We start from the raw sequence: 19,010 nt of genomic DNA, 5'->3' as shown, positions 1-19,010 counted from the left end.
CACATCACACTGCAGTCAAAATGCAATGCAATATAATCACTTCATCGTGAGGACACTTTGGCATCTAGTATTTGGCATCCCATTAAAGACAGCAGTCTTACGCCAAAACCACAGATAGCTTTGACCAAATGTAATGAGAACAGACTGGCGATGAGCAGCAATAAGGACCTGATATAGTGATGAGCAGGTTGAGGCCCTCTAGGACGTCCATCTGTTGGAACCTGCGGGAGTTGATGAGGGGGTAAACCTTGCCCTGACCACTACGGTCCAGCAGCTTCAAACCATTTTCTGTGCCCACCAACAGGTTCACGCCTGGAGGGGGGGGGGGCACACAGAGACAAATAGCTTTCTTAATTTTGCATATAATCATTGTAATTATTGCCTTTCCTATAGCCACAGTTAATATATTTTTGCAGTATTTGCAGTAATTATTTAGAGGTGAAGTAAATACTAATAATAAATATAATGAAGTAAGTTTCAATGGATATGTGATATAACTGTGTATGTCACTCACTAAGCCTATTTGAAGATGGGGAAAAAAAGGACTCTGAAGGTCATATTGTCTCTCACACAACACATGCAGCTCAGCACATAAAAACACAAACTTTAATTTACCCCCCCAACCCCATTTCATCACCTAGGAAAAGATGGTGTTTATAAACAGCTGAGAAAAGAGGCTGGAAGAGCAGGAAATTATTTGATAAAAATGGCTTTCATAATGTAAGCAGAGTTATTAATATCATACTAAGACAATCACCGCTACACTAGTCACATGTCACATGTTTGAGCTTCAGTCAATTTTGAAACCACAGCCCTGCTGGACCTGACATATTAGTTCTCTGTCTAGATGTTGATCCAGAGATAACATGGATAAAAAAAACTAGGCTCTGACAGGGCACCAATAATCTGACTTATTTCTCTGTACTCTGTGTTTCAACCAGAGCCTGGTAACTTGCTCGATGTTTAATCCTTTTTTGTATTTACACTCGTGATGAATCTGTTCTCACCCCACAGCGCAGCACACAGGATCTCAGAGTTGAACCTCTTCTTGTACTTGCGGATCTCGGGTGTATCATTGGGGGGGCGTGTGTTGGTGGGATTGACATTCACCATGGATCCTTTCCTTACCTCCATCTTCAGCTGCTCAAACCTGGAGCCTAAACAACGAGGCAGCAATTGAAGTGGCTTAAGTTGGGATGGAAAATGGAACAAGGTTCTGAACTATACATAAAAATCCCATTCATCCTTTTTAAAAGAGAGATCACAGATGATTAACAAGTTACTTAAGTATTTTATTGCAAAAGAAATAATGTCACAGGTGAAGGCAGTGAATACCTTTGCAACCAGGCTTGTTTAATGTTCAAGAAACTGCAAGCAGATGTTGCTGCAAGTATGAAAAGCTTCTGACTCACCAGTGATAGACATGTTATCCCCTGTACCTCCTGGTGACTGGTACATGCCCAGATCCACAAAGGTGGTGAAGGAGGACTTGCCAGATGCTTTAACCAAACCTCTGGACTGATACTGGTGGAGTAGAGAGGGTGTATGAGTTGCACAGTGTTGTTTAAGTCATGTCTGAGGAGATTTTAGTTTGTCAGACAAAATGTTGAAAAATCTTCTCTGCTTATATGGCATTTAGACAGGCAGTTTTAAGATGTATATTTTTGATGATAGCCCACTAACAAGCTGAACTGATTGTCATGGAATTTAATTTTTTATGGGTGGACTTCATGACTGAATGATGGCAAATAGGAAACACCAGGAATTTAGGGCTGATAAACTTAGCATCAGTAAAACTTACATCATAAACAGAGTCCTTCCCAGGGGAAGAGTGACTGGCTGAATCTGTGGGGGAGTGGGAGGGCTGCACCACATCTGGCAAGTTAGTGTACCCATTATGGCTCCGCTTCTCTGGGGTCTTTCAGGTAAAAGAGAAACACACGCAACTCCATGTATTACATAACGTCAATGCCAGAATTGGAATTAGGCTAATCTGCTGCATCACTTACTAGGATATGACCTGTTTGGTTAACACGCCACAGTAACCACCAGAAGTGACCAAACTTGCTTTAAAAAGTCATGTTCTTAACACTGGGAGACCCCACCAGATATAGTGCCTTTTATGTAACATGTAACCCTAACCCTGTGATGTGCCACTGTTATTTATACGCAGCTGTCCAGGTTCAAGCTGCTGTGCACAACCTAACATCAGTGGATGCTTCCCAGCCTCACATCTTATAGTGAAAACTGAACATGCAAGAGTGGGTATGTTTTACTGTTTTTTTTTGTTTTTTGAAATTACGCTAAACAAATCTAAAACATTGTTTTTTTTAAAATGATACGGTTAGATAAGATTTATCTGAACAGCTTTTAAACATTCAGATTTTTAAATAATATGGAAGCCCTTAAAAATCTGAAAGCAAGTCATGTACAGGCCATTTACTGTACATTCTTAGTTTTTGTATACTAATCATAGTGGCAAAAAATGTATGTCAAATGTATGGTAAATGTCAATTGTACATGATGTTCTCCAAGATGACTTTTCAAATTAATTTTAAATTCACTCCACATCCTACATATGAAAGTTCCTGAATCCTAAACATAATTTACACCCTTTTTCTGTTTCAGTTAGAAAGAAATATTATGAATAAGTGATATATGGCAAGAATCTAATTTGCACAGTGGTATGAAGTGTGACCTGCTGAAGATGATCTTAATTGTCCTGTCTGTGAGACAGATTTGAATACTTGAAAGTAATCAAAACTACTCCTTGTAAGTATGGACTGCAAAATTGTGACGCCCTGTGGGGTCATGAGTGAGTGTGGCCTGTCTCTCTCTCTCTCTCTCTCTCTCTCTCTCGTGGAGGAGGAGCTGATTGCAGTGGCTCTGGGCACCTGGGCTAATTGCCCTGTAGAGTATTTGGGACTGTTTTCTCATTCGGCAAAGGGCTGCTGTCAAGACCAGGTCAGACCTCCCTGCGGCCAGCTCCCTGGTTTTCCATTTAGTTTGGTTTTCTTTGGTTGGACTGTTGCATTGTGGTATTTGTCTTGTTTGCATGCTAAAACACCTTCACACATACATCCATGCAACCATCACCCTGCACAGACACTACTGAAACCACAGACTATATACCTCATACTTTGATGTTAGTTTAAAATACTTCTTAATTTGGTTAATTTTGGTTTAAATAAACATATTTTGTTAAACTTTTATGATGGTGTGTCTCCCTTTTGTTGTGGCATTTTGAGCCAGGTCATAACAAAATGTATATAATTTTATGTATAATGCCAGACAAATTAATAACTCCATATCTCATCACATTTTTTCAGTATTGTAACTGTAGCTTAACAAATATTTGACACTTAATGCATATTCAAATACACGCACACATGCATAAACACACACACAAAACTTTTTCACAGTGAAGGTGACACTTCCCACATTCAGCCACCTGCACAATGTATGCCGTCTGTCACTGAATCATATTGCTGTCTCCCCAGAAATCTCAAATCTTTATGCCAACCTAACAGAGGTGGATTGAAGTAAACAATATTCAGCTGCGACATTATTGACACATACACATTCAGTAACTATGTAGTATAGGCTTGCAAAGGTTCTCATGGTCACCTTTGGGCTGATCACTGCTCTGAGTTCCTGTGAGCACAGATGTGCAATCCTAAAGCTGTGGCTACATAACATTATGGTCTATTGATAGCAGACTTGGCACTGTATTATAGGTCTGCCTCCTCTGTGATTCATTTCCTCCTGAGTGCTTGTTGAACACGGGTGCAAAGCGCTGAATTTATAAAGATGCTCTTGCTTTTGGCTATGAGGGAGTTTCAGTGAAACCTGTCTGTCATTTTTGATGCTTTAGACATCTTAATTTTTTCTGCTATCAAACTTTATTAAGGTTGTGTGTAAAAAGCCTCCACATAACACCATGTCCTCTTCATTTGGTCAATTATGTGTGTAAATTAATAACACCAAACGACAAATTACACCCAACAACTTTGTCTTGTTGCTTTGTAATATTCTTTGACATGTATTGCATTGATTGCATGATTCCCATGAAGTCACAATGCATTTTAAGCATGATTACGTATACAGATGACTCACCCTCTGCACCAGCATGGTCTGATCCCCATAGCCTCCAGCTTGCTCTCCCTCTCCCCCTTCGCCTTCATCTTCATGAACCACCATGGTGTTGACAGAATCGGTGTCTGCATCCCTGTGACTGAAATCAAAAGATGAATAGAAGTAAAAGGATGACATAAGACCCCAAGCTTGATAATGGAAAGGACTTAAAAGAGAGTAACACAGTTATATGTATTCATTTTGAAATAAAGACGACAAATAAAAACAATTCTTTGCTTCCTAAATTGTTAGTACGAGTAGGTGTTAAGTGTTACCGGTCTGTGGGGCTTTCTTCCTCCTCAGCTCCCTCGCCACTCTCGCTTTCCTCACTACTCTCGCTGCTCTCTGAAGAGGAGGAGTAATCATTGGCCTTGACTGGGGGCCTTGGCTGCTCCTCAGCACGCTCCTTGGCAAAGAGGCCATGGTCCTGCACACACACACACACACACACACACACACACACCACCGTTTACTTTATGAATGCATTATAAAATGTTTTAAAAAGAATATCAAGCTATTAAAGAAAGTAGCAACTAAGTAATTTTATGCAATACAAATATTAAAGACAATCCAAACACAAGTGAAGGTGACGGGTCAGGAGGATGACGTCAGACACAATGCTCTTAGGTTTCAGAGCCTATCCACCTTTTTTGGGATGAACATGAGGAATGTTTACAAGGCCTGTGCTGAGTGCAGGGATGTCCACATAGTAACAGAAAAAATGCATTAAAGTTACAAACACATCAAAAAGGCCTTTATGTGAAGAGTGGGATTTCATTCAAAGACAAACACATGCAATTCATTCTATGTACAACAGCCAATGAATGCAGATACAAACTCATGCATTAACACTGAGCGTTGCACAACACACAAAAACACATTGATACTAACCTCCCCTATAGCTCTCTTGTAACTCTGTATTTTTGAGGTAAAGTCAACAAATAGCGGTTTGAGAAGAGAAGAAACATGAAGGGAAACAACCAGAGTGTGAAGTACATTAAGTGTAAAGGAACGGAAATGTGAGGAGAAAAGAATTAGTATACTAAATGTCAATTTACAGAGTAGATCCATTTTAGATCAAACTGAGCACATGTAGAGTAAGTTATTGCTTTATATTTTATAATTACTTATATCTGAGCAATAATATGTGTTGCATGCACCACAGCAATGTTAAAACTAATTCTATAAGTAGGGGATAGTAGAGAGACTTACAGCAGGACGCCCAGGGCGGGAGGAGGTGCGAGACTCCCCTGGCTTATGACGACTATCATGTGAGAGAATGGGTGAATCCATTTTGGAGGAACCTGCAAAAAAACAATGTTGTAGAGTGACGTTATCACACTGAAATTAGACTTACTGCAAAGAGAGTCTTCAGAGAAATAGCATTGGGGAGGCAGGGACTCACTAAGGATGCGATGCCTCTCTAGAGAGCCAGTCTGGGGCAGATTGGATATGATGTTCATACTGTCGCCTCTCTCCCAGCGATCATTTCGGCTGAGATCTGGATTGCTGCCGTGAGGATACAAACCAGTTATCTCAAGTCGTAATTAAAACTAATTTACAGAAATATCTAATCAAATCACTTGGCTGTCTTCAGTACCTGGCTCTTACTGGATGCCTTATGCCAGAGGTCAGGTTGGTGTTGAGAGCTGTGGCAATAGACGCTGTCCTCTGGGGAATCTGAGGACAGCAACATCATACTCTTACATTTAACAGTAGCTTAGAAAGTGACCAAAGATATTTTTTAAACATTTTATAGCCCTAATTACCACCCTTAAAAACAACAATAATTTCCTATATGACTGGTAGACCAAGCAGCCTTTAATGCACCAAATATGCAATGAAGTTTTTAATCGCACAAACCACCTTTAAAGGTATTCACGTAACTTAATCCTGAACTGGTCAAGAGTTTTCCATAGATGTAAGGGTGGGTTTTTAATCACCGCCGCCACCAAATAAATTGGATAAAAACAAAAAATCTTTAGATCCACCAGCTACTGTGTGAGGTAAACGCTTTTTATTTCTTAAAACTGAGAGTTTAACAATGTCAGTTTACTAACTGTAGTCCAAATACAATGATATTAGTTTGTACATATGAGAGTCTTGTTAAAAATAAGTGCAAACAGGGGTTATGTTTGGGGTGTGTACACCTACTGCCGAGTCAAAACCAGCCACTAGGCTCTTACCTTGGGTGGGAGTTCCACGTCTGGCAGGCGGATCCAAGGGCCGCGATCCTCTCTGATCTGGTGTACCTGTGGTGCCGGGGTTTCAGAAGTGGGGTCTGAGTTTTGACGCACCAGTTCTCTGGAGTGGATTGGGCGGGGTGTGGGGGTAAGGGAGGGATCCTGGGTGGGGAAGGCGGACATGGTCTTAGTTGGCTGGTCACAGAGGGACTGGGAGCGAGGGACAGGGGCAGCATAAGGCTTCAGTGGAACCAAGTGAGCCATCTGGAACTGCAGAGGACAGGAGCAGCAGCACACCAGGACGGAGGAGCAGCCGAGCAGAAGGAAGAGCACACAAGACAGTCGGAGAAGCAGGCCGAGGTGGTGAAGAATGCAAGGTTGTGTTTATATTCCGAGGTGATTTTTAAACATGTAGGAACAAATTGATTACAGAGGGGTTGAGAGAGAAAGGGGGGAAAAGAAGAAAAAGAAGGTGTAAATAAGGTGGTCAATGAAGGATAAAGCAGCTAAAGAATTACAAGCAGGAAGGTATGAGCAGTTTCTTCTTCTCCAGGAGGCTTTAATCAACTGAATTTTAAACCCACCTTTCCTTGCCCCCCTTGGGGTTCAACAGGCCTCTGCATTGGTGGGGTCTGAGCAGACTGGACCACTCCTGACTGGCTGATTGAGTCAGAGCGTGACTGGATGGCAGTGTCAGAGACAGTGGTGCAGATCTTGGGTGATCCCTGTCTGTTGAGCTTACTCCGCTCCTCCACCTGAAATGAGCAGGACAGTGAAAGAATGATTTACTCTGCAGGCCAGTGTACAGTAGTCTGGACTGTGGTGTTTAATGCTTCAATTGTAGGTAATATTGCTACCTCACGGGCCCAGGTAGGTTTGTTGTTAGGCTCCAAGTTTTTGTTATAGTGGTAGAGCTGGGGCTTCTTTTCTTGCTGCTGTTGCTGCAGAGACACCAGGTAGGCATGCTCCTGCTGCAGCTGCCTCTGTAGCCGCTCTGACTGACGCTGTTCCTCCAGCTGCTTGCGCTTATACTCCTGAGCAAAGAAACACACTGTAGTCAAGACGTTTCTTGCCTCATATTAGACATAGGTCAGGCAGGTTTACAACTGAACCAGGGTATTTGCAGCAAGTATGCATTCACTTAAACTAAAGGCAGAGGTTTGCATATTTAGCTGTATCCACTAAGATAACACATGTTTTGGACACATTTTATCATCTCCAAGAGTGTACTCCTATTTTAAGTATAGTAGTCAATTACCAACCCACATCAAAAGAGTATTGATCGTGTCTGTAGCTAAACCGTTTTGTGCTGTATATTGAACAGACACTGTAAAAGTGAGTCAGTTGACTTATTGGTTTTTCATTGTGAGGTGTAGCCACAGGTCTTCCAGCCTTTTGATGGCCACTGCGCTCATAAGGAAACAAGAAGACTTTCAACCATGAGTCACTCATGTAGACTCAAATTGCTTCTTACAACATCAGAGATTGGATTCCTATTCTCAAGCAATAACTACAACTATCTGAATGTCTCACATCAAGTTACATTCGATGTGTTTGAACAATCTTAAACAAAATTAACTGTCTCATAAAGTTAATTACTTGTTTTCGTTTGTTCTTCTTTGTTCATTTGTGCTTCCTCTTAAACTGCTTAAATTGCAAATCACTGTGGGCCAAGCGAGCTAAGCACTAGATTTACAAGTCAATCTTCATTATGATGCTCACATTTGGCCCACATGTTCTGGGTAGTGAGTGAAAGAGACTGTTGTTACACACAACTAAAATCCATTTCAAAAAACATTGTGGTGATCCTCCACAGTGACAAAACCCAGTCTTGGACCTGGTGAGGATGCCTCAATTCCTCACAAGCAGGTGGATTATAGTTGTGAGCTAACAACAGAATGGGGCTTACATCTACTGTACACAAGAGATCTGGATACTGTGCTCCAAGATGGTGCCCTAACCAACTAACTTCAATTAAAGTTTTGCCAAATTAATTTTTTAGGCTCCCTAAGGCTTCAGCATTATTGGGCCCATACAGCATGTACACTGTAAGCATGTAATGACTGTGTACGGGGAAACTTTTTTTGGGTCACTGCAATACCAACTGTGGCCAGTATGTCAAAACTGCTTCACAGCACTGTTCTTGGGGGTTTGCTGCAGACATAATCTTTGTTAATTTCCCTTGAGCATGGCACTGAAACCCCAAAACTACTCCCAGGGACACTGCCCTGTTTACCCCTGTGCTCTAGTCCCTATGAAGATATACATACACACAGGGATTGTGTGCATGTGTAACCTAGGAGGGTTCAGTTGCCTGTTGCAAATAGCAATGAGATTGGGTTCCTTCTACCTCAAAAAAAAAACACGAACAAAGAGCTCAATCCAAATGACACCAACTCCTATGCTCCAGAGGGGCTAGCTCAAACAAAGATGTCAGGAGTGTGGCAATTCTCCCCTTCAGTGTAAGCTAGATACATGTACACTAATACACTGAAATCTGCCTAAAACTGCCTGCCCAAAATCTAGGTCAGTGCATGTTTTGAAAAGGCAGTATTGTGGAAGCTACACCCATACTGTAGCAACAAACCTGAATCTGCTTATTTTGTTACAATTACAAGTAGAGTGGTTAGAATCTGACAGTAAAACTATTCATCTCAGCTCCCTTTTATTACACCTAAAAGCATCTACCCCAAACACAAGCAGTCATGTAACACTGCGGTGTTTGTTTTGACGAATACAGAAACAAGACATACTGTGGTGAGGATAAACTCAGAATTTTTCAGTGATCAATAAATCTCTTTTACTGATAAGGTATTATACCCAAGGTGGACATAGAAACATCTGCAGTCAAAACAAGAAATGATAAAAGGGGTAGTAAGAACCAGTTACCATAAGTAGTGCTTGCTCCTGAAGCAACTGCTGCTGAAGGATTTCTAACTGCCGCTGCTCTTCTTCTAACTTATGTCTGATAAACTCCTGAGGAAAGGTAAGGAGGCAGAAATGATCGGCATTAAGGTGGGAAAAGAGAAATTAAAGTATATGGGGGAGGGGTAGATGGGCAGATAACAGTTATTTAATGTCATACCATTAAACAACAGAAACCATCTCTGGTACTGATAAAAATGTCACCCACATTAACAATGAATTTTCATAATATAACATCATATGCACCATCCCTGTTTAGAAGTTGTAAGAGACAAATAAAAGTTACCAACATCACTAGCGCTACAGAAAGATAGTGATAAATGACTAGATTAAGAATAATTAAAATATTTAGCAGTACATTGTGATTGTTGTAAGGTACCACAGAGTATTTGGCACCACAAGGTGACGATGCTATGATGCCAGACGCTTGTGCTCCTGAGGGTAGACTGGAAACAGGAGCATAAGAGACGCAGAGAGCTCACCCACAGAAAACTCATCTCTGAATAAATACACTAATTTAGACCCTTGCTGCTATGGCAACCTACTCATGGAATTTCACCACCAGAGCAACTTGCACAGTGTTGCTGGCGGACACGCCCACACGTCACACTGATTGGCTGATTGCAGCCCCACGTCTCCTGTGGTTGGTTACCTGCTCCCTCTCAGCCAGCCTTCTATCTTCCTCCCGTCTCATATCGTCGAGTCTCCGATGGGGACCCTTTTCTTGCTGCCTCACCATCTCTCGCTCTTTTCTCTGTTGCTGGGAGAGAAGGGTGACAGGAAAAAGAGAAATGAGCATAGAGGCTATGTTTGCACTGGGGAATTTATAATGGATAGCCTGCTTATAAGCAAACCTTCCCTTGTTTTGTGTGCAAATAAATAAATAAAGGGAGTGAGAGTGCAGGGCAATGAACAGAGGCTGTGAGTCATTCTCACAAAAAAACACACACACCTATTGCATCCTAATCATCTTGCTTTGATTCAACCTCGAACTGACCAGTTCACTTTTGGCAGGGAGCCATCTTTATCTGCTTTTTTAAAAAGGACATTGAAACAACAAGGTTTGTTCTTTGTGGTGAAATGGGAACCTCCCACTTGGTACGGACACAAAACACTCAGAGCTCATGTTGTTTGCACTTTATAGCTGAACAGAAGAGAGCCAGAGAAGATAGAGGAGGAGGTAGAGGTATATTAGGGGACTTCAATACTGCAGTAGAATACCATACCAATACTGCACAATACTTACAATACACAATCATGATATCAGTGTAATTATGTGTGCCTCACTCAAAGTCCTCTTAACGCCTCAAACATTTCACAGCTGCTGACACTTTGTCAGCCCACCAATGAGCTGAATTATATAAGTAGTTCTTTCAAATATTTAGCAACGTACATAACCTGTGCTTAAATAATGTCTCAAAGCATGTTTTAAAGTGTTACATCAACCCTTACAATACAATCACAGTATGAATACAAAATCTGTATTTATTTTGCTGTCCTTCACAATCAGTAACAATTTACAATCTAGCATAAAAATCCCTGACTGGCATGTTTCAAATGTTTCCTACATTTGTTTGATCTGTGATCATCTGACACCAGCAAGTCAATAAACTAACCGCTAGTGAGGGCTTATAGCTATTAGGCACAGCTTCCCACAAGGCTTTTTTCCCGTGAAAATTTGTCTTTGCTTAAACTTTTTTTGTCAACTCTGTATGAGATAAAACTTCAAAGCAAGTTCAGTTGCCTTATGGGCAGAGTAGATGACATGTTGATACACATTCGGAGGATGTGAAACACTGGCAAGACAATGCTACAATACTAAAAACCAAGATGTGTACAGTGTACTTGTATTATTCCATACAGCAGTGCACTTGTATTATTCCATACAGCAGTGTGCAAACACTATTAACAGCATTATATATACACAATGTACAAACCAACTTGTAGAGCTCAATAAGCTGATTACAAGTGAGCAAGATGTAATCATTATCATATGTTTCTGCATGGACTTCTGATTTTTATCCATCACTTCTGGGTTACACTGTTGTCTTTTAGCTTCACGACAGCTAGCAGGTTAAATTTAAGCAGGCCTTCTTAAATTTTTCAACCTCACAGCCTTAGGAAATAGACATAGATTCTATAAAACAAACAAACAACACACGCAGCCTCCTGGGCTGGTTCACAGCCCTCGGACCATGCAGATTAGCAGTCTTAGTGTAGAGAAAATCTGAATCTTGAGCCACTAATACAACTCACTAATCTACAAACTCCTTAAGGGTGAGACTACCTTTTTACAAACTGTATACATCTCACTCTAGCCTCCAAAATCATCTCGCACTGGGCAAAAGTTTGAAGAATTAGTAATTCATACTTATGTTGAAAGGAGCTGGACTTTTTTTCACTCTAAATAATCTCACTCTATTCCCCACTGTTTGCCTATTAACTATGAATGTTTGTGTTGAAAAGATAGTGTTGCCAGTGAACATGACCTGCGCTTTGTTGAGTACTTGCAACATTATATTCAGTCATGGAGGCGTTGAATTGGTGACAAAAAAACAACCTTATGTATAGGTAAGTTTACTAGTGTGTTTTAGTGCAAAGACTTAATTTCCAAAGCTACTCAACATTTCATTGCCACGTTATATTTTATTATGCATTATTACTTTATTACTTATTTTCATAGTTTACGGTCTGCATATTACATAACAAAAGCTTAGTAGGGCTCATAATATAAGGCAAATCATAAATGCTTTGCACTTATGACCAAAGCAAACTAAATTCTGCCGTGAAGATTGGAGACTTGATAAAGGGCAACAGCAAGTATTTAAGTGGCTGAAGGGCAAGAACAAGACCAGACACATTACAAACAAGGAACCTGTTATTTTTGTTGCTTGGTACAGTTTTGCTTTGAATAAAAAATGTACTGCCATCGTGTTGCATAATGTATTAGTACCATGAGCCTCTGGTAAAATCTGCAGGATTACACTTAATTACAAAATCAAGGTCAACGGTGGAAATAAGACCCAAGACACAATTGTTCTGTCCCTGACAAAATCTTATGTGTGTGTATTTTATAAATGTTGATGAATCAATCAAAACAAACACCAGAAAACAAAAAGACAGACCATGATGATGATTTATCCATAGGTGGTAGTATTTCATTTCAAAGTCTAATTGCTGATACACAACCTACATAACAATTACGTCCCTGAAACACACCTGCCATTTGTAAAGTGAGTATCAATATTGTTTATTCACTACTAGGGAACTTTCAAATATTTTGTTCTAGTGATGTGCTTTTCATCACCAGTGTTTGGTTTTGCAGGTACCAGACCTCTCATCTCCGTATTGGGTGCAATATCGCAATAATTTTGGACAATATTGGAAAGTTAAGTCAAAAACGTTACAGTGACCACAAGACACAAAGACAGTTACAATAAAGGCTAGAAAAATATCTTAGGTTTCCTTAAAGAAATATGTTTACTTGCTTTCTTGCCAAGAGCTGAATTGATACCAGTCTAATGTCTGTGTGTTTAGTATGACTAGTGCCAGGAAGAAATTAACTTAGATTGGCATAAATGCTGTAAGCAGGGGGGAACTGTTATCTTGGCTATATACAATAAAATACACCTTCCTGCATCTCTAAAGCTCTAAAGTATTTCCTTTGACTAACCATACAAAAATACAAGTGTTACTTTTCTCTGGGCGCAGTAGTTGCCAATAAATAGTCACAGCACAAGTTTTAGAGGTGTTGATAGGAGTATTTTTTTCACATTGGAGAGAGCCAGACGAGCTCTTTCCCCGTTTCCAGTCTTTGATAATCGTCTTCTGGCTCTAGCTTCACATTTAGCACAGATACGAGAGCAGTATCGTTCTGAACATTCAACTCTAGGGAAAGTGAATAAGTGCATTTCTCATAATGTCAAACTATTTGTTCAGAAAGTACTGATTCTCTGGATGATTACCTCTTCAAGTCGGCGACGCTGTTCCTTCTGCTCCTCAATGCGTTTCTGTCGGTCATGCAACAGTTGTCTCTTGTGTTCTTCAGGGTCCCTACGCTGAGCAGCCAGTTGGGCCTGCTGCCGCTTGTGAGCCTCCGAGCGCTCTTTGTTCTCCTGCTGCAGACGCTGGAAGTCCCGCCTCAGGGTGGACTCACCGGGCACATTGAGGATTGAACTGATGACCAAAGTTGAGATGATGAGGGAGACGAGTTTCAGGACGATCATTTGCATAAAGAACACAAGTCAAGGATTCAACCTACTTGGACAGAGATGATAAATTGTAATTACCTTGACTCTCTGTCATCTCCACGATTTTCATCCTCTTCATCACTGCCACTGTACTCATACTCCGTCTCTTCTATTAGAACATTTTGAATAAAGCAAACTCAAACATTACATGAAAAAACACTGATATACTAATGTGCAGTATACTTAACTTGATAAATGTCCATGAAGACACAATGCAGCCTGGGTTACACCCATTTAGGCCCTTTCCATCTCATCAGCTTACCTTTCTCTCCCCTCTTCTTGCGCGTACGGTCAATATGGTCTTTGAGCTGAATTCGGACCTGGCGCTCGGTGGGCTGGTCCCTGATGAAGGAGTGCTTGAGAAGCTGCTCTGTGGATGGTCGGCTGGGATATGTCTTCACGAGACAGCCCTCTATAAAGTCAATGAATTTCTTGGACCTGGGAGGAAGGGGCAGGTTAGAGGACGATAAACTAGTGAGAACTAGGGAGAGTGGGAGTGCAGGGAGGCATTGGACAGTAGGCAGCAGGGATGTTGTTGCCCAGAATCCTGATCCAACAATAATCTTGAGAGATTCAAGTGGAACAAGGTCTGTTTTCAGCCCCTTTAACATGTCCAGCATTTTCTGGAGAGGAGTTTGTGTGACATTTTTAGTAATCGTCCTTTGTTACACAAGAGTGAACTTAAGCCAGTAAGTTTCCCAGTTCATGCTTGCAGTCAAAATCCCAACATTCTTCACTGACCCATTTCATCCTGCAATGCCTTTACAGATATGATATGATTGACAGCTATTTTATAGCTACAATCAACCAGTAAACAGCTTATCAACAATCTGAGAAACTACTTTAGACCAGCTTGCGTTTCACTCAACTTCTCTGCAACTGCAACTAAAATGTGAGCAACGCATGACCACTACAAAATCCAATTCAATGCACTACAATAACCACACAATTAATACTACCTGCATAAGGTCAATATTTTTAAAACAGTAACCAAGAGTTGTTAAGTTCATGTTGTCCATCACTTACTTGTGTTTTTTTTCATGTGCATAATTGTTCATTTTGAGTCACAATATTGACCGATAGCTTCTTTCTGATTAGAATTATATAAACATTGTGAATGCAGTGGGACTATAAACTCTACTAAGAGGGTCCATTAACGAGAAGCAGGAAAAGTAATAGGAGCAAAAAAAACAGGGTAGGAGAAAGAACATTACAAGTTAGTTTAAATGCCGTCAGCTTCATGTCTTGCTCACAATCATATTTGTCTCAATGCTGGGACAAAGCACATGGCCACTCACACTATGAAATCAGCTACCCCATATGCAACCATAGTAACCGGAAACTCTGCTTTGAGAAATCGCACATTTTCCTGTAATTTTAGATCGCTTCTCGTACAAGTAGCTTTCTTTCCATTCAGTGCTCTTCTCATTAAGTATGTTTATATTGGATTGGATATGCACTTAACCTGGTTATTGTTGCTCTGCAGTAACCCGTTTTCTCAAACATCAACTCAACAGAGTAACCACGGTATAATAACGCAGGCAAATGTGCTCTCCTGCCCTGACCTGATTTTTCCCCACTTCGATATATCACATTTATTGGTTGGATTTAGCTAACAAATATTGCAGAACTTTGTTATTTCAACACAAAGAGATAATCTATAAACATATTACTGATGCACTAGATATATATTTCCATGTAATTTGATAAGGGAAAAACACTGCAATTGAATTGATCTACTATGTTATCTACTGCACAGTACCAGACAGTGAAAATTAAACATTCTTTCATTGTCATTGAAGTCCCTTCCCCTTTGTAGTTAAAAATAATGTCAACGTGTTTTTAAATATATTGTTTATAACTTTTTTATTATTAAAAAAGGGGGAAAAGGGCTTTTGAGGAAATATCTGAAATTCTCCTTTTGATCTCAGGCGGGGTGTCTCGGTGTCCGTGTCTGACAGACAGCAGCTGGCAGGGTGCCGGTGTTACACCGTAGGAAACGAGTGGACCAATAGTGGACCAATAGTGGACCAATTTCAAAAAATTGCTGTTGCTGATACACAACCTACAACCCGTTAGTCACTTGGACACACCAACATGGGAAAATAGATTCAAATTCATTTTTTTAAGGAGACAGCAGGATGTTTGATAACTCACCATTTTTTGGATTTAAGTTTCGGAGGAGGATTCCTGGGAATCAGGAAGAGGGCTCTCATCGGGTGCATATCACACAAGGCTACACAAATAAAAGGAGATAGATAGTTGTTAAGTATTATTAAATCCTCCTACCTGTGCTGAGAGCTACAGTACAAAGAAGACAAAGGGAAATCAGAATACATTTTACGTTAGACAGAATATCATATTCCCACACATGGTGGCTTGTAATACTATATTCCATAACACATATTCTTTGTATCCTCAAACATGGTTATAGCTGCTGTTATCCAATATTTCCTGGTGCCCCCAGGCTTGATGTTACATTGAATGTAAGAGCAAGGCCTGTGAGTCATTGTGTTCCCAGCGTAGGTAGGTAGCTAAACCTGACTGGTTAGCTTTACAGTTTCACACCAAATGGGCTTTTGTAATGCAGTCTTGGGGACATATGCAACGTGACTGAGACAGCCAAAGAAAAAATGTATTTCAGCATTTTAGGGACAGCAGTTTAGCCACATTAAAAAAGAGAGATCACAGTTATACTGATGAAGTGTGTTTCATATAACATGATAGGAGGTCAGTGGAAGTGATCACAGTAATGAAGTACACAGAGTTTAGTTGGAGTGAACTGTTATGTTTTATTTAGGCTTTTAGGTGATCAACTGTAGAGACAGTCCAAACACTATGAGAAAACTTTTAGACAAATGTATCCCACACTTCCTCAAAATACATAATATACACTCACCAGCCACTTTATTAGGTACATCTGTTCAAGTGCTTGTTAACACAAATAGCTAATCAGCCAATCACATGGCAGCAACTCAATGTAATGCTGAAATTCAAAATAAGCAACAGAATAGGGAAGAAAGGGAATTTAAGGGACTATGAATGTAGCATGATCGTTGGTGCCAGAAGGGCTGGTCTTAGTATATTAGAAACTGCTGATCTACTGGGAGTTTCACGCACAACCATCTCTAGGGTTTACAGAGAATTGTCCGAATAAGAGAAAATATCCAGTGAGCAGCAGTTGTGTGGACAAAAATCTCTTGTTGATGTCAGAGGTTGAAGGAGAATGGGCAAACTGGTTCGAGATGACAGAAAGGCAACAGTAACTCAAATAACCACTCGTTACAACCAAGGTATGCAGAATACCATCTCTGAATGCACAACACGTTGAAGCAGATGGGCAACAGCAGCAGAAGACCACACAAATCACCCTAAAGCCAAACAGGAAATTGAAGCTACAATTCACAAAGGCTCACCCAAATTGGACAATAGAAGATTGGAAAAACGTTGTTGTATTGTTGCTGAATAAAGTTCACCCCTTTATGACTACATTGTACCCATCCTATGATGGCTACTTCCAACAGGATACAAAGCTCAAATAATCTCAAACTGGTTTCTTGAGCATGACAATGAGTTCACTGTACTCCAATGGCCTCCATAGTCACCAGATCTCTATCCAATAGAGCACCTTTGGGATGTGGTGGGACAGGAGATTTGAATCATGGATGTGCAGCCGACAAATCTGCAGCAACTGCGTGATGCTATCATTTCAATATGGACCAAAGTCTCTGAGGGATGTTTCCAACACCTTGTTGAAAGTATGCCACGAAGACTTAAGGGTGCTCTGAAGGCAAAAGGGGGTCCAACTGGGTACAAGCAAGGTGTACCTAATAAAGTGGCCAGTGAGTGTATAGTGTGTGATGTCCACGGTTTTGTGTGATGTATTGATAAGCAAACAATTTTGTAACATGCTGCACCTGCAAGGTTAATGAATACATTACAATTACTGGCACAATGATGCATCTCAAAGAAACAGTGACACATATCACATGTCCATTTTATCAGTCCTGTCTTCTGGAATATGGTCAGTTTATCTAGAAAATACGTGTCACACCTTCCCCCAGTTGCATCATGGAATACACAAATGAACTTGCTTTAAATGTAGAAGGTCATGTGATCAAGACAGACCTTCTGTAGAATTAATCAACTGCAAAGCCAACAGCATATGTATATAAAACAATGTATTTTTATTAAGAATTTAATAAAAAATAATTTCAAGCAATTAAATACATTTGGTTATCATTTTCATCATGATGATAATGAATAAGTAACACAAGAGAGAGACAACCACTAGTGTTGCAAATAATGATTTTCATCATTGGTTAGTAATTTTTTTTAAATCAAAACATTTATGATGGAGTTTTAATGACAAATACCCATCTTACGTTATACAGGACTATTGTGGTGTCTTGGCAAACAGTTCAGTAAAATAAAAAATGTAAAAAATATTAATACTGCTTTTAAACTTAACCGATTAATAAAACTGTCTTCCTTTATTTTCTGTTGAACAACTAATCGGTTCATTGACAAATGGTTTCAGCGCTACTAACAAAAAAAAAGGTAAAAATCAAGGATTGTTGCAACTTTATTAGTGGAACATATTCAGTAATGAGATTGATGGAATGAGGAAGTACACACTGCATAATTTATAATGGTACATCAACACCAGTTCGACAGTTGGCCTGTATGCCTTATGTCATTCACAGAAGCACCACTATGGTCTGTAGGAGCTCTGTAGTCTTCATCAGTATTGTGAAAAAAGGCTTTCAGAACATTAAAAAGTTTTAAAGTGCCAGTGGTGCAAATTTATTTTGACTAAAAAAAAAAAAACCTAAACTCTGCTTCCTATACTTAAAGCTTAATGATCCCCTCCAGACATGTTGTGAGACATAAAAATGTCTCTGCTTGGAATACTGATTTATCTCAAATATGTTTTTCCCACATTAAAAAGTTTTTTTTTCCATCGTGTTAAGAATTCTTAAAAAAATACATCTATACCCTCATTGAAAAAAAACTAGAATATATGAAAATAGAAATATTGTTAATTTCAAAATCTTAACTACTGGACACAATATATCCTTTCTCAGTGTAAAGGCAGGTTTCATTTCCACATCATACTTATGTAGGTTTCATATTGCACCATGACTGACTTCCAAACTAGTTGTGATGTCAAAAATCATAATTTTACATAAACACCTTAAAATCTGATTAAAGGTGATAACAGAGAAACAATCCCTCTTTCAGCAGATTAATGTGAAAACAGCTGTCTAGTATCAAATCTACACATACATCATTCTGCACAGTGAGGGTTAAATATCCAACTGATGTTGCAAATAGCAAATCACAGTGGAGGAGGAATTTAAATTTGACTTTAATTTTATTCAAAATAGCTCAGTTTGTCTCCAACTCAACAGTTAGCAGCAGGTGGCTATAAAATTCAGGCAGAGTGAAAACACATTTTGTAACAATGCAGAGCTCATAAAACAGTAGCCCCAAGTGTTATCTACTACTACTGTAA

General features: G+C 39.8%; 1 protein-coding gene across 4 annotated transcripts in view; it reads right to left on the bottom strand.

The window, feature by feature from the left end:
- Nucleotides 1-168: 168 nt before the first annotated feature.
- Nucleotides 169-19,010, bottom strand: part of mink1 (misshapen-like kinase 1) — a gene marked incomplete at its 3' end in the record, with an annotated part of 28,529 nt that continues 9,687 nt past the window's right edge. Inside the window, 19 exon segments of one of the 4 annotated variants that reach the window (XM_038708598.1) lie at nt 169-312; nt 1,008-1,157; nt 1,413-1,524; nt 1,802-1,918; nt 4,117-4,234; nt 4,410-4,561; nt 5,026-5,049; nt 5,347-5,438; nt 5,540-5,643; nt 5,735-5,814; nt 6,321-6,587; nt 6,902-7,072; nt 7,175-7,348; nt 9,207-9,293; nt 9,895-10,002; nt 13,208-13,418; nt 13,532-13,601; nt 13,755-13,930; nt 15,650-15,728. In XM_038708598.1, coding sequence (XP_038564526.1) covers nt 169-312; nt 1,008-1,157; nt 1,413-1,524; nt 1,802-1,918; nt 4,117-4,234; nt 4,410-4,561; nt 5,026-5,049; nt 5,347-5,438; nt 5,540-5,643; nt 5,735-5,814; nt 6,321-6,587; nt 6,902-7,072; nt 7,175-7,348; nt 9,207-9,293; nt 9,895-10,002; nt 13,208-13,418; nt 13,532-13,601; nt 13,755-13,930; nt 15,650-15,728 — 2,436 coding nt within the window. 4 annotated transcript variants of the gene reach the window in all.

Source organism: Micropterus salmoides, unplaced genomic scaffold (assembly GCF_014851395.1).
Source record: "Micropterus salmoides isolate LMB-PRFRI ecotype aquatic unplaced genomic scaffold, ASM1485139v1 Ms_hic_scaffold_9, whole genome shotgun sequence".
In the NCBI taxonomy this organism is placed as follows: Eukaryota; Metazoa; Chordata; class Actinopteri; order Centrarchiformes; family Centrarchidae; genus Micropterus; species Micropterus salmoides.
This window is presented reverse-complemented; position numbering and strand designations above follow the sequence as displayed.